The sequence below is a fragment of the Trachymyrmex cornetzi genome, unplaced genomic scaffold (genome assembly GCF_001594075.2).
Source record: "Trachymyrmex cornetzi isolate Tcor2-1 unplaced genomic scaffold, Tcor1.1 scaffold104, whole genome shotgun sequence".
Lineage (NCBI taxonomy): Eukaryota > Metazoa > Arthropoda > Insecta > Hymenoptera > Formicidae > Trachymyrmex > Trachymyrmex cornetzi.
Window position 1 is genome coordinate 107,504 of NW_017295587.1, and position 15,558 is coordinate 123,061.

The window sequence follows — 15,558 nt, forward strand, 5'->3', positions numbered from 1 at the left end:
GTCTCAGAAAATGTGACCGAAACACAGTGGGGACATAGATTGGATCAAGGGGAACAAAACAGTTTTGTACCATTTTGCAGTTGACGCAATATTTAACGAGATATTAACGTTTAAAGATAGGCGAATACGAGCGTCCGACCAGCCTACCCGGTAGGCAGTCCTGCCGGTAGCAGTACATGATCAGTAGGCAGATAGCAGTACATGATCACTTGCCTCTTGCTCTTTCTTCCCTGTATCTCCTGTTACCAATCTTGTATCAGCGCGTATCAATCTTCGTGTCTAAATTTGTAATGTGTACTGTGTATTATGCGTTATTATTGTAAAGATTCATATGATTATTAAAATATAATGATAAATATTGAAACATTTAAAGACAAAAATAAAAGAAATAGTATATAAAAACAAGATTATTTAATCTCATTTTAAATAAATAAGAGATAAAATGTGATATGCATAGATTAATATAATAAAAATAGATTATATTATATAAATTAAAAAAAATTTATTTAATGAAATAGAATTTGCATATTACACAATGCAATTTAATAACATTATATAGTTTGCAAATTTTGAGCAATTTTTAGTGCAAAGAGGAAACAACTTTTTTACGTATTTTGAAGTGCTAAATTCGGATCTGTTGTAAAAAGAATCGAATCGAAATTTTAAAGTAGCATGTTATTGTAACACTGTTAAAATAGAATTTATGAAAAAATTATCATGAAACAGTATTGTCGTATTGCACATCTGTCGCTAAATGTTTAATTTTTTCATTCATCTAATTCTTTTCAAATGATTTGAGAACAACAAATAATGAGCAAAGCGAATACTATTTGATAATAATTGAGAAACATTATCAGAGGAACGCAAACATGTTAGGTGGCTACTACTGGACTTCAATACGTAAATCAGCTCCAAAGTCACGAATATTTTCGGCGAATATTTTTGTCACGAATATTTTCGGTCTTGGAATGCCTTGGAACTCTGAACACGTCTTTGACTATAGTCAAAGGAGCACGTTCAAAGGTATCGTGTGCCTTACCAACTATGACGTTAGTTCACGCATTCCTCAATTGGTCGATGACGGCGCGACACATCTTGACATCCAGTCTAAAGTTGTTGCTGGCAGTCCATATTATATAGTCAAAGATTAAGGGCTCCGCACAATAAAAGGAACAGAGAATAAGAATTTCAACCTATCAGAAATCATGTATTGTGTATTCACAATACATGATTTCTGATAGGTTGAAATTCTTATTCTCTGTTCTCTGTTTCCTGTTTCTTTTATTGTGCGGAGCCCCTTAGATATTTTCATCTTTCTGATATGACTGCGCAGTCTATGGCCGTGTTTCGATATACATCAAAAGCATGAAGAATAGATTGCGCGATCCGTGTGTCAGAATGGTCGATAAAAAGTAAGAGAGAGGGACTGTGGAAGACGGCCATTTCTATTTCTTTCCATTCAATAGTATAATGGGAGAGAGAATGAGAGGGAGATTGATATTAAAAACTAATTTTAAAAATAACGAACTATGAAGTATTTTCAATGACGGTCCAGATCTTTTTAAATAAATGTAAAAATGAGTCATTTTCAACATACAGATATTACCAAAAAATATTGTTTTTAATACATTTATATTATTAATTTTTCATTTTTTACACTTGTATATTTAAAATAAATTTTTTTAGTTTTTAATTTTTTTTAGCTAATGTCAGTATGTAAAAATTTGATTTGATTTGATTCGTTTTCGCATCAAAAGGATTTGATTCGGCGTAAAGATTTCAGATTCGATTCATTTTCGAACATGTTATATATAGATTCGATTCGATTCGATTCGATTCGACTTTACAAATGCTTGATTCGCACACCTCTAATGGGCTAACGCAACCAAAAATTGGTTGCTGCAACAAATTAAAAATTCTATGCCATATTTAGCCAATTTTTTCTTTCAGTACAAATGTCGCGAAGTGCAATTTTACTCAAGTCACGCTCTTTTTCCGATAACTGATGGTATTTCAATAACTCGATTGCAATCACAAATGACGGACAGAAAATGTAATTTCCTTCAAACTGATATTTACGAATAAGTGAACTTAAAGAGAACGATATCGTGTATTCAATACATACTTGGAAAGCGACAGTTTAGTTGAAGTGTCTGAAAATTTAACTAGTACAGATCTGAAAAATTCAATTTTGTTGGACATCAAAATAGATCTTCAAAATAATTATGTAGGACACTTAAACTGATGTCAAAACTTTTTGCAGTATTGTTTATCATATTTAAAATTACTCTTCGTAATTATATTTTGATACAATCAAATTATTTTCAAATTTGGTATTTAGTTAAATTTTTAGATACTTCAGCAAAATCATTTTTTCCCTATTTATAAACTATATCACTAACCGCAAGGACGTCATCAATAGATCTGTAATAATCATAGAAATTCATATACAAATGAGATGCGATATTACCAGTAACCCAATATAATGCATTGCTTTTGTGTATTATGCAATGTATTCGATGTAGGAATTAAACAGCCAATTTCTTTATATAGAGATTTTATCACGCGTACAATTTGCTCTCTCTAATTCATTCATAAGTTATACATGAGAGTCAGTAATGCAACTATTGGAGAACTATGCTGTTGAATCTAATGTAATCAAATTCACTAAGCTTTATTTTAATTTCTGTTATATTTCATGCAAATCAATAAGAAAATATGTGTAGCGAAAATGAAGGCCAAATTATTAAAGAACAATTTTTAATTTTAAAACAATGATATTTTGTTAATCTTGTATCTGACATTTCGAAGAAAATATGATTTTTATATCGTCAATTATATTTCGTTTGCTATCTAGTTACGCTGTGACGTTACAGATAAATCTAAAGCTTCTTCAAATTTCGATTGCTGTTATAGATGTGGCTTATTATATCTCTGATAATATATTTCGCTATGTAGTTACGCTATGACCTTTCCGACGGCGAAAAAATACAACTAAGTTAATGACACATCTCTCTCGAATGATACATTTACCTATCGAAGATCCTAATCTTATTTTATCCCATTCTAGTAGGATAAAATAAGATTAGGACCTTCTTAGTTTTGTTTACCTTTAAATTTAGATCGGATTTATGGCAGACAAGTTATAAATCCCTTCATCATACACTGTTACTCATAGAACGAAATATTATATATTGTATCTGGAATAAGAAATGCTATCGTTAACATCACGTCATTTTTATGAAAGGAAAACATTTCTGATTGATGTTCAAGGCCTTTTCCGCTTTTGTTACCTTATTTTTTTATGTAATGTAATCTTTTTCCTTACCATATTTACGTCACATAGTTGTCCTTCCATAAAGTTAAAACTCAGAGTTCACTATATATATATATGGCATGGCGAAGGCAGGTCGAAATTTAGGAATGATATAGTGAAGTAAAACAGAGAATAGCGTGGCCCATGATTAATTAAAATTTTCAGAAATCAAGAAGTAAATAGCTATGATTTATCGATCTTAATTAACATTAATTGAACTCTACATCCGTAATTATAAATTCATTTCAGAGAGAGAGAGAGCTTTTATTAAGATCTATTATGGTTTTTATTCAGTCTTTAATCTTAGAATGATCAATGTTTATTTACCAAGAGAAACAACCGTAATTCATGGAAGGTACAAAAAATTTAGATAGCAATTTGTCAATTCGCGTATCGAAGGATTAATTGTATCATTGCTTGACTGTACATAGCCAATGACATATCTCCTGTATGAACTGTGTGAAATGTTTCGTAATCGATTAACAGCTAACGATATATCCATGAAAGATTACTCTTACATGTTCAAACGCGTTCTATGTAGTGGAAATGCACGGCGCTCATGTAACATTTGAAGCTCTATTGAAAATTGCGACGATCTTTAAAGTGTGCTCTCTTACAGGATTATAAATTTCAAAAAAACACGAGTAATACGTTTACAAACAACTTTGTGCGCATAGCACTTTACTTTATAAGCGCGAAATATAATCTACTGATAAGTAGGATTTAGAGGATACGACAGAGCTGATTATAGAAAGACCTAATTTAAAATATACGTATATATTAAATTATTTATGTACTTTTACATGCAAAATAAAAGACGCTTGTGCTTCTTTGATAGTTGATTTGTATACAGTCTTTGATTTTTTTACTTGACATACTGGTGGACACAGCTGGTAAAAGAGAGAAGTAATATAATTTTAAGTTTCTTTCCTCCGTAAAATGTAATTTTGTATTTAACACAAATAGCAATTACTATATACTAAAATATATTTACTCAATTAAAATAATTGTTTAATTTACCTTCAGAAACGTTAGAAAAAAAAATTTTGAATAACTCCTTAGCAGCATTGTCTTTTATTTTTATTTTCATTAAAGCGTGAAATTTTTTAAACAATTCTGGTCACTTAGTATATAACACTCCTTTTTTTCCTTTCTCGTACGTAAAATCGCTTTTAATCTGCAAATAGAATATTCCTTGTATTATTTAATCACAGCAAAATTTTACTTTCAGTAGTTAATGCAGATAACGAGTGAGTTTATTCTTACCAACTCATATCCACAAGATTGTTTTAAAACTGGATACTTATCAAATATGTTTTTAACACTTCCTGAGTTGTGCCTAAATTCTTGCAATCTTCAACACTTAGTTGCCAGTGATTGAGAATGTTTCTCCCCACGGAGCATCCATTAAAGTTTTTCGAATATTTCATGGAAGATTTTTTAATCTCGATATTTGTTCAAAATTTTTTGTCCAGTGAATGTTTGGTTCAAGAGGCGAATCAAATCCTGTGAAAATGTTTGATTATTTTTTGTGTTACAATAAAAAATTCATATAATAAAAGAAAAACATCTTACAAGTGAGTGAAAGTTGAAAAAAACATTCTCCTCAAATATTTCAAGTTGAATTTTATCAGTAACTAACAAATCACAATTATCCTTCGATCGTTTTTTGGAAACTTTGTTTGTCGACGACAAATATAAAATAGACTTTAGGTTACATTGTTTATCAGTTTGTCTAGAATATCCGCGTATGACTGATTAAGACCTTCGGTGTCTGTAAATTGAATCCGTTTCTTTGTGTTTTAATACAAAGAATTTCCGAAATTAAGCGATTTTGATAAAAATTCTCACAATCAAGAATATCCACATTATGCCAATCAAAATCATGGTTGTGCTCCAATCTAACAGAAAGAAACGGACTCAATTGTATAATTAAATTAGTATTGTCAGTCTGTTTTTGGTTGGTTTTATATTTAAAGCTATTGGATCGATTGTAATAATATGAGATTGGATAGGTATTTTTCACGGATTCAATTTCTTTCTCTCTCAACAAATTGAGGAATTTCTTGAATCCGTGAAAAATACCCCTTGCGTAGTGGTAATGAAAGTTTATAATTCCAAAGAGGCTGTCACAACTGGATTTCTAAAATGAGAATTTCTTCATCATCATGATTAAGTTTTGCTGTTAAGCCTTCATCTGAATTTCTTTGTTTCTCACAAGAATTTTTCTCAGATAATATTCCTTATATGGTGTAACAAAATTTAAATACAATACTTAAATACATTAGAAACAATAAAAAAAGTCTTCACATTATTTTGATACAATTATCAAGTTTATTACCTATATTTTTCTTGTGTGATTGCGTTGTTACTATTTATTTTTGTTTATGCTTGGCACTCTGCTTTTTATTACGGTCACTCCATCATCTGCAAGATATTAAATAATATGTATTAATAAATAAAAATATATATTAAATAACAAATATAATAAACCGTCTATCTTTTAATATATATAACAGTTATAGGAGCTGCAAATTTACCTAATAAAGGATAAAAATATAATGTATCAGGTTCAGTTATGTATTATGTATAATCTTTTAAACAAGCATGATTCGCAATATCTGCTTGCTCGCAGATCGTTTCACATAACCCGCACGTTTGTACGAGATTGAGGGATTCATCCTGAAAAATATATTAAATTTAATGCTACAAATATTTCTAAATTACTTTTAATTTGTTAGTCTAGTTATTTCATATTTTAGCTAATTATAATCTTTATTATATATCTTCTAGTTCTTGTAAAATTTAGGTTATAATATATGTATTTTTAAGATATATTATTTGGTTTGTACGATACTATTGAAGATCGCAAAATTTAGAAGATGTAAAATTTGTAAAAATTAATTACATACACACACACACACACGTCAGAGTCCATTTTTTATTTTGAATCGAGATGATTAATGAAGATCCAGCCGATCCAGCGACGATGCTAACTGTTAAGGTGCCTTTTCATGCAGCGAATTTTTCGCTGCGAATGATTTTTAACGAATAGCGAATAATTCGCCGCGAATAGTTTGTGAGCGTCGCATTTCGTCGCATTTGCGTGGTTATTGATGGTTACACACCGTTTCAGGATGCAATCTTATTCAAAAGATATTGAGAAATAAGGAAAATCGTTTCGCAACATCTACTAAAGTACGTATTTATACTTGGTTATATGCTTTGAAGTGTTTTTTAATGTATGTGTTTTTAAATGCTATGTATTTAATAAATATACAGTAAATTATTAATTATCTATAAAATTTTTTTAAATCTTTTTAGATGGAGGATCATTCAGTTATGAACTGGATTAAGTTATATAATCAATAAATGCAGTGTTCATTTATTTATACACAAATATATTATTATGGATGGCACCCAGTTGGACACGGCTCAATTGGACACGAGCCATTCACAGCGCTTGAGACTACAAAGCTCCTAAGCACCGGTCGCTGTGATTGGTGGTGTCCAATCGAGACGTGGTCAATCGGGATCACCCTTATTATTACCATCAAATAAATGCACGAAAATCCATTTATATATCTTATATAATCATTTATATATCCATTTATATATCTTATAATATATTTTACAATATATCTTTACATAGTATGTAGTACAACATCCGATATTCCACGACATTCGCTAAAAGCTGGAAAATTTCGGCGAATAGCGATTACTGGCTAGCGAACAGCGAATGATCACGTAATCATCAATCGCGGCGATTTTTTTGTTGCATGAAAAGGCACCTTTAAGGTGCAATTTCATGCAGCGAAGAAAGCTGGCTTTTTATCCCCACTCCACCACAATCAAAGCAGTGTTCAAAAGCTATTCGCTCTTCTGCTTCCTTTTCAGGAAGCGTATCTTCGCTAACTTTAATTTTCGGGTATTGCCAACAAATTATCAGCCATGATCGTTAAAAACACACTTAATCACACTTAATGACACTTAATTCAATATAAAATAAAATATATTTACAATAATATTTATATCGCTATATTTTACAAATGAATATATGACATGTTTCGAAGAATTTATCTCACGTTGCTATTTTATGTACCTTGATAACAGAATCAATCAATTTAGCAAATATTTTTCAAGGAAACTCATATTTCTAATAAAAATTAGAAATATGAGAGAAAGATGAACAAAACTGATTTCAATGAAGTTGGATAACGCAATCCTTAGAAATATGAGTTTCCTTGTGTGTGAATAATATTTTCTTCTACTTATTAAATAAATATTATTTTCGTAGCCAATATAAACTGTAATTTTATTGCAAAAATATAAAACGTTGAAAAAAAAATTAAAAAACAAACTGCGAAGACCATATTATACAACATATGTATTATGTATATATATATATATATATAATTTCCTCTACGTAAAATATTGGTTAATTTTTTAGATATACACGTACACATGATTTGTGTGTTTACAGCATACAATATTTCTCAGAATATCTAATGTTTTATGTTAAACTATTTTATGTTAAACATTAAATATAAACTTTACGGATTCACGGCTGACCCAATTAATTATAATATTACAAAGGATTATAATCTCATACAGTCAATTTAATAAACTTTCAATTATATGGAATATTTATTCGCAGAATTTATCTACGTTATTATCGTGTATTTTTAACAAAATATTTCAAACATTATATATTTGATTATGCTCATACGTATATTGAAAATAAAGTGTCAAAGAGACACAATAAACCAGTAATAAAGAAATTAGCTTCAAGTCTTTTGTATGTAAAAATCTCATTAACGATTCTTTTTATTTTACAGCCGGTACATGTAACTGTTACTGGCGTTCAGAACTCTAATTTGGGCAAAAGAAGAAAAATCAAAATGTAAAGAGGACCATATAACAACGAAAACAGGACGGAACGGCCATGTCGTGGTCATACACGACAAGTACCTCACCATCCTCCTCGATTACAATGTTAATGATGACAACACTATTAACGCCATTGGCACTAACGGCAAATTACACGGAAGCCAGTGACTTTGTTGGCAATACAACAAAAAATGTCACTGTCGAGGATGAAAAATATACGCCGTACAGTGAACGACCAGAAACGTACTTCGTACCAATAATCTTCCTTTTGATCTTGCTAATTGGCCTTGTTGGTAATAGCGTGCTTGCTCTTATGATCCTGCGACACACAAACATGAGAAACGTACCTAATATGTACGTCCTTTCGTTGGCACTTGGGGATTTACTGGTACGTATATTTATACATATATGTAAATACCCTGCCGTCGAAAAGTTTCCGAACATATAACTTAAAATTGCATAATATAAGAATTATTTAATTCGGTGAATAACAAGGACAAATGATGCATTATGTACATCATGTGTAAAACAGAATGCATCCTTAATTATCAGATTTACTACACTGATTACATCAGGTAGGAGAGCAAAATCGATCAGTTTCATAACGTAGGTACATACACATATACAATAGCATCAGTTCGTCGATTCTCGCATCGTCGTTTCACGACAAATCCTACGTGATGCGGATAACTCTACCCACGCCTCTCAGCTATGCATACCAAACAATTAGTTTTAATTGGCTCTTACATTCCTGGAATTTTCGGCAACAGCTTCTCTGTTCAATAATTAGTTATTCTAGAGATTATAATGCTTTTTTTTTTATACGAACAAGTAGCTTCCCACACAGCACAAAACTCCGTTCAAGTTCCCTGGGATTCATTTCGCTGAGCTCTCGAGGAGCTTATAAAATTCGACAAAATGAATTCCCAGGGAGTTCATAATGCTGAGCTTAGACAAAAAATTTTACGGGCCTTCCTGCGAGCTTAAAAAGAGCTCCCCGCGAATCAAAATAAAGCTCCCAGGGAACTCACAAAAGCGGACATAGGAGTTCCCGGGGAGCTCCGTGCGAGTTCATTTTAAGCTTAAATGAAGCTCACAAAAATTTTATGAGCTCCTGGGGAACTCCCCGGGAGCTCCCTGTGCTGTGTGGGTTACATTCCATTAATTACATCAGGGTTGGGTAAGTTAATTTTTTTTTTAACTAAGTTTAGTTAAAGTTAACAACCTTGAAAATTTAACTTAGTTAAGATACAAGTTAATTTATAATGAAATTAATTGAATTAAAAGTTAAGTTAATATTGTAAAAAAAAGTAATTAAAAAGTTAAAAGTTAAATTTTTTTTTATTTTTTTAACTCATTCCAGAGTTTCAGTTACAAATAACGGAAATGACAAATATATACTTCATTTAGAAAATACTCTATATTTACATGTTTTGTTTATATATACTGTTTAGTATATAAGATTTTACTATGAATACTGGCCTGTAATATGACTAAAGCTTTAGACATAATACGAGGGAGTAGCGATAGTAATAAGAAATAGATTTCAACTTATCAGAAACTAGATACATCGAAATACACGGTTTCTGATAGATTGAAATCTGGGCGTTGATTGTATAATTTGAAATGATGTGAAAATTACAAAAGTGAGCAAATTCACTAGAATATTTATAATTTCATTATAATACTTAGTCAACACTTAGTAAATTTGCTTACTTTTGCAATTTTCACCTTATTTTAAACTATCGCTATTGCCGCATATTATGTCTGAGAATTAACTTCAAAGAATTAAATAAAAAATTAATAGTTACGGATATAAAATGTAACTAAATAAAGTTAAAAAGTTAAGAGTTTAAAATGTAACTAAGTTAAGTTAAAATTAATTAACTTTTTAACTTAACTTTTATCTTCTTAACTTAGCACTACCCAATCCTGAATTACATGATATGCGTTGCGATAAGCTTATATAAACGTACAACAGATAGTAGCCGCTTTTTAACTGAAATGTCTGGTATCGACAGATGCGATTTGCTCTGTCATAATACAAACTGCTCAAATATCGGATTTGAGATTTTAACAGTTATTGACTATATAAATTGAATAAAAGCAATTAAGATCGAGCTTTTAGTTCTAACCATCAAATCTTCACAGAAAAAAGGACTATTCTTAATTTAAGAATAGTCTTTTTTCTGTGTTCAATTATTTTACACCGCTGTATACTATTATTATTTTCTTCTTGCTTTGATCGATTACTATTGCGTAATTATTCAATTTGTCCTACAGGTAATAATGACATGTGTCCCATTCACTTTTACCGTCTACGTTTTGGATTCTTGGCCTTTCGGATTATTGGTCTGTAAATTCTCTGAGTGTGCAAAGGATATATCTGTCGGAGTCTCCGTTTTTACTTTAACTGCTCTATCAGCAGACAGATTTTTCGCTATCGTGGATCCTATGCGAAAATTACACGTCGCAGGTATAAAACCATAACTGCGTTATTTGAAACTTAAAGAAATCATGTGTGATATAAATCATTTAAGACAACGTTATTATTGATGTCAAGAAAAGCTCGAACTAAACAAAGCTCGAACTCCGACGAAATCACTAGATGTCGCGCCGTGCGCCGCACATCTAAAGTCACTAGATTTATAAATCTAGTGACTTTACGCACATCGACATGTCTTTTTATACTACCACAGCAATATCTCACGCATCTATGATACACGCAGTCACACATGCGTGTCAATTTTCGTACAACGAATTCGTCGCGATAAAGCGTCTAAATCTAATTCTAAGAATTCAACGTTGTATGTTCGCGTAAATTACATGTTTGGGAACTATTATTTCGTACATTCGGGTTGCAAAGCTTTCATATCAAGCAAATGTTGTCACGACTTGACAGCTGAGATGCCATATTACACTAAGAAATGGTAAAAAATATATCGATTCCGAAATTTTTGATCATTCTCAGCGTAGACTCCACTTCACAAACACGTATTAATGTGTATACTTTAATCCTGGAAAAGGATTTTCCAATCCGTGAAAGAGAAAAAGAGTATTCGTTATACAAAAATTATACGTGTTTAGTCGGTAATATAGATCTTTAGGATCCCCTTAACAAAAATAAAAGATTACATCTACTAATAATTAAATTAAATTATCTGATTATTTATTCAAGGTAGTGGAAAACGAACAATACGTTTCACTGCAATTATTGTCGTCTTGATTTGGATTTTGGCTATAATATGTGCGATTCCAGGCTCCTTTTCGTACATTAGATTCTTCAGGGTTAATCGGAACGTAAGCTTTTACGTAAGTCAAATCATCGTACTCCTAACTATAATTCCATTTTAGACCTAACTCGTAAAGTACGTCATTAACAACCGTATGTAAAAGCTAAAGAATGTATAACGTTCTTCTCTACCCTATAAACCGTGTAGAAATTACCTAAAAATATACATATGTTGATATACATATACACTTTGATATATATACTTATGTATCATATAATTCAAGGTATGTTATCCGTTTCCCAAGGAGTTTGGTCCAAATTATGGAAAGATGATAGTAACATGTCGCTTTTTCATCTACTATGTTATACCTCTCACCATCATTGCCGTTTTCTATATATTGATGGCTAGACATCTTATGCGCAGTACGAGAGATATACTCAGCGAAATGCAAGGACAGGTAATCGATAGTTTATGCATCAAACAATAATTTGTGCATCATACGATAGTTTATACAGTAAACATTACGTGTTCATTTGTGCACATATTAATACATGCTGTATTTTAGATGAAACAAGTACAAGCTCGTAAAAAGGTAGCGAAGATGGTAATGGCTTTCGTAATTGTTTTTGCTGTTTGTTTCTTCCCGCAACATGTTTTCATGTTGTGGTTTTACTTTAATCCAACTTCGCCAACGGATTATAATATCTTTTGGCACTACTTTCGTATCTTGGGTTTCTGCCTCGCTTTCATCAACAGCTGCATCAACCCTATCGCTCTCTACTGCGTAAGTGGTCCTTTCAGAAAATACTTTGACAGGTAAGTTTAAAATTGTAGTATATGACCATAATCTATAACCGAATTACCCCTTGTATATTCACCCATCCAGTCACCTAGCGTACTTCCGTTTACAACGTATGAACCTTTATCTCTTACTCATTCCACAAATCTCCTACCTCTATTTCCACAGTTTTATTCTTGCTACATCTTTCCACACCCTCCCCCTCCATTTCCATTCTTCTCCTATTCTTATATTAAAATCCCCACCAACGATTAAATTTCCTTCTTTTTTGCACTCGCATACATACCTAACCGAGTCCATATAAACCAAAATCTCCTTTTCTCCTAAACTCAATTTGAATGACGTCTAAACAACTTCGTAATTTGTGTTAGATACTTGTTTTGTTGCGCCATGATGAAGAGAAAACGGAGACGACATCGGCAATCACCAGACCCAAGTGCACGCGGACCAAGTTCTTCACTTGTCAGTTCAAGAAAGAACTTGGGCGATTCTCGACAAGAACAACGAACTGTGATGCGTCTCTCTATTATGGCAACTGATATACGACCTAGGACTCCGATTAAAGAACAAGAAACTAGTATTATTCTGTCGGCGAATCCAAATGGTATTGAGGAGTCATTAAAAACTCAACGAATCTCGATAGAACCAACCGTACGTGATCGATTAGTTCCTTCATAAAGATTTAAAGATGACATCAATGTCATATTTTTTATAATCATTTATATAAAATAAGTTTTGTGTCACTTAATATTGCTCAAGTAAAATTACCCAGTAAACATTAAGTCGTTTTGAAGATGACTAAAAGATGTCATTAAATTCTGTAGAACGTCCGAAAAATTGTGCTATAAGATGATTTAAGACATCCTTAAGACGTCTTCTCGAGCAGAAGAAGTCACGATAACGTTAAAATAACACAGATGGTTATGGTTTTACAGTCAAAATCTGTTCTGCAAAACTGACTACAAAACCATCTGTGTCCTTATTTGGCTATGGATTTGTCGAAAGCCTGCTGATAAGTTATGTCAGCAGATTAGTAGCAGAAACCGAGCAGAGTCTGCTTGTATCAGGTTCTACTCTTTATGCAGGACTTTGTTCGATTTCTGCCATCAATCTGCTTGCATAGTATGTTTAGCAGACGTTGTCATATTTCTGACAGCAATTTGCTGACAATGTCAGATAATACAAACTCTATTTACAATTTGTTGCCTACCTGCAATAAACAATTAATATCAGGCTCATAATCTGTCTTCGCAGGCTGTGCATCAGGCACAGCTCTATTAATACGCGACATACACTACTAACACCATTAACACCACTGACACCACTGATAATACCAAAAATTACGTTATTTTTACCTGCGAACTATCACATTACTCGGTACGTGACACCGCTGATTTACGAATTATTGCAAAATTGCAATATGTCTTATTTTTGTTCTCAAAGATGTCTTAAAAATATGTCCAAAAGACATCTTCAAAAAAATGGCTTTATAGGATATAACTAAAAGTCGTCTTCAAGACGTTTATTAGATAAGTTTTAAAGATGTTTTAAAAAGGACATCTAAAAGACATCTTTAAAAAGGACGTCTTTAAAACTTGCCTAAAAATCATTTAAATAACATCTTTTAAATAAGATCTTAAAGATGTCTTTTAAGACGTCTTTCGGATTGTCTTTTACACATACGTATTTACTGGGTATATTTTGATGATTTTTTCTTATAAATCAAGCTTCAGATTGTTCAATTGCGATATATTTAACTATGACTTTCAAAATTTTACTAGTTTTTGAAAGCCGTAGTTAAATATATGGCTATTAATATTTGGATTATTTAGTGATATAACATATTAAAGTGACATGTTTATTGTTCCTTGATGCAATTTAGGATAATGTTACGCAAATAAATTTCTGTCATTGCATTTATATGTTTGGTCATGTACGAAGAAATTATATTTAAATATAAGAATATTAATGGAACAGTAGATTAGCAAAACGTATAAACAAAGTAAAATAAGCTATCTTCGTATGCTTTCATGAAAAATTATACTATATTTAATAAATACTCACGGAGAGAATTTTTTTTAGAATTTATCCTGAAAATATAACAGTCGTGGGACAACATCGTATTTCGAAGAATTTTAATGTAAATCTCTCTTATTCATTAATAAAACTATAATAAAGTATAAAATAAGTTTGATCAATTTTACTGAAGTGCATGGTAAACATTTTTAAAATATTGTATATTGTGTGTGTTCACAACTACCATATTTTAAAAGAAAATTCTCTCCGTGATATTTCTCTAAGTTACAGTATTAGAAGTTTTTTATTTCTTCTAACTTATTTTTATTTCTTTACTATGTTATCTATTTCGGATGAATTTATGTTTCCCATTACATTTCTATCGGATTTATTTGGTTTCTATCGATTTCAATGGGAATTTTTAAGCATAAATGAAAAGAAGTTATTTACAAGCTTTTGAAACAACACAATAATGATCTCGACAGTATATGAGAGAAATAAGAAATTTTAAATCGATAAGTTATATTTTTATCGAATACATCTACGTAATTAATTAGCATATGTCTGTACAAGCTTTTACTTGTAATATGTACGAAGACAGAAGATGTGTAATCAAATGAAATATGTAAATAAAAATCCCCAAAAAATATTTCATGGAAAGTCTTCTTGTAGCGCTTGAAAAAGGTATGTATTACTAATTATCCACGATAATTATAAAATCTCAATTATGTTATTGTTCGCATATTATATTCGTAATTGTTTTATTTGTGTTACTAGAAAACAATTTAAAAGATAAATTATTTCAGTTTATTCAAAACATGTTTAAATTTGATTAAGTAAATTAAATAAATTCCCCGTGAAATAAAATATATTTGATATGGCACTGATAAAATAAAAATTAATAGCGCTTACAAAAATATACTACAATATACTACTATTCGTTTTTATTTAATTAATTCGTTTTTTATTTCATTAAATTTAATTTAATTTTTATTCCAACGTTCAATAAGATACAAGTAATAAAGTTATCGTCGACTCCTAACAGCTATTCTGTAAAATATTTTATCTATGATATTTTTTGAACTTTTATATTTATTAATTTTGCAATGCGAAAGAAATGGTACAATATGTATAAGCATCAAATTTACAATCAATATCAGATTTTTTCAGTTTTGAATGTGTGTGCAATGAATTTTTATAATAAATTTTTTTACAAAACGTATAAGTTACTAAAAAATTAATTTTGCTACATCTACAAGATTATAATTAGCAATGTATTTATGTAGAAAGTAACCTTGACTTTA

At 30.8% G+C, this 15,558-nt stretch overlaps 1 protein-coding gene and 2 long non-coding RNA genes across 3 annotated transcripts; 1 reads left to right on the forward strand and 2 right to left on the reverse strand.

Moving 5' to 3' along the window:
* Positions 1 to 212: 212 nt before the first annotated feature.
* Positions 213 to 3,529, reverse strand: LOC108759029 (uncharacterized). Its single transcript, XR_001939977.1, has 3 exons — positions 3,329 to 3,529; positions 3,111 to 3,200; positions 213 to 279 (listed from the first exon to the last, which is right to left on the reverse strand). It is a non-coding gene; the product is annotated as an uncharacterized LOC108759029 (long non-coding RNA).
* Positions 3,530 to 4,378: 849 nt separating this feature from the next.
* On the reverse strand, positions 4,379 to 6,292 carry LOC108759016 (uncharacterized). The gene is made up of 5 exons (XR_001939976.1): positions 6,229 to 6,292; positions 5,857 to 5,998; positions 5,658 to 5,743; positions 4,583 to 4,822; positions 4,379 to 4,493 (listed from the first exon to the last, which is right to left on the reverse strand). It is a non-coding gene; the product is annotated as an uncharacterized LOC108759016 (long non-coding RNA).
* Positions 6,293 to 7,117: 825 nt separating this feature from the next.
* LOC108758991 (neuropeptide CCHamide-1 receptor) lies at positions 7,118 to 13,000 on the forward strand. The gene is made up of 7 exons (XM_018504245.1): positions 7,118 to 7,244; positions 8,155 to 8,594; positions 10,490 to 10,682; positions 11,385 to 11,518; positions 11,723 to 11,896; positions 12,005 to 12,255; positions 12,610 to 13,000. Exons 2-7 carry the CDS (start codon positions 8,262 to 8,264, stop codon positions 12,914 to 12,916), a joined length of 1,392 nt encoding a protein of 463 aa, XP_018359747.1. The 5' UTR covers positions 7,118 to 7,244; positions 8,155 to 8,261; the 3' UTR covers positions 12,917 to 13,000.
* The last annotated feature ends 2,558 nt before the right edge of the window (positions 13,001 to 15,558 follow it).

Excerpts from the sequence above, each read along its gene's own strand:
- LOC108758991 (XM_018504245.1), top strand. The coding sequence starts at position 8,262 with ATGTCGTGGTCATACACGACAAGTACCTCACCATCCTCCTCGATTACA. Across the intron at positions 8,595-10,489 it reads TGGCACTTGGGGATTTACTG|GTAATAATGACATGTGTCCC; the intron begins GTACGTATATTT and ends TTTGTCCTACAG. Across the intron at positions 11,519-11,722 it reads ATCGGAACGTAAGCTTTTAC|GTATGTTATCCGTTTCCCAA; the intron begins GTAAGTCAAATC and ends ATATAATTCAAG.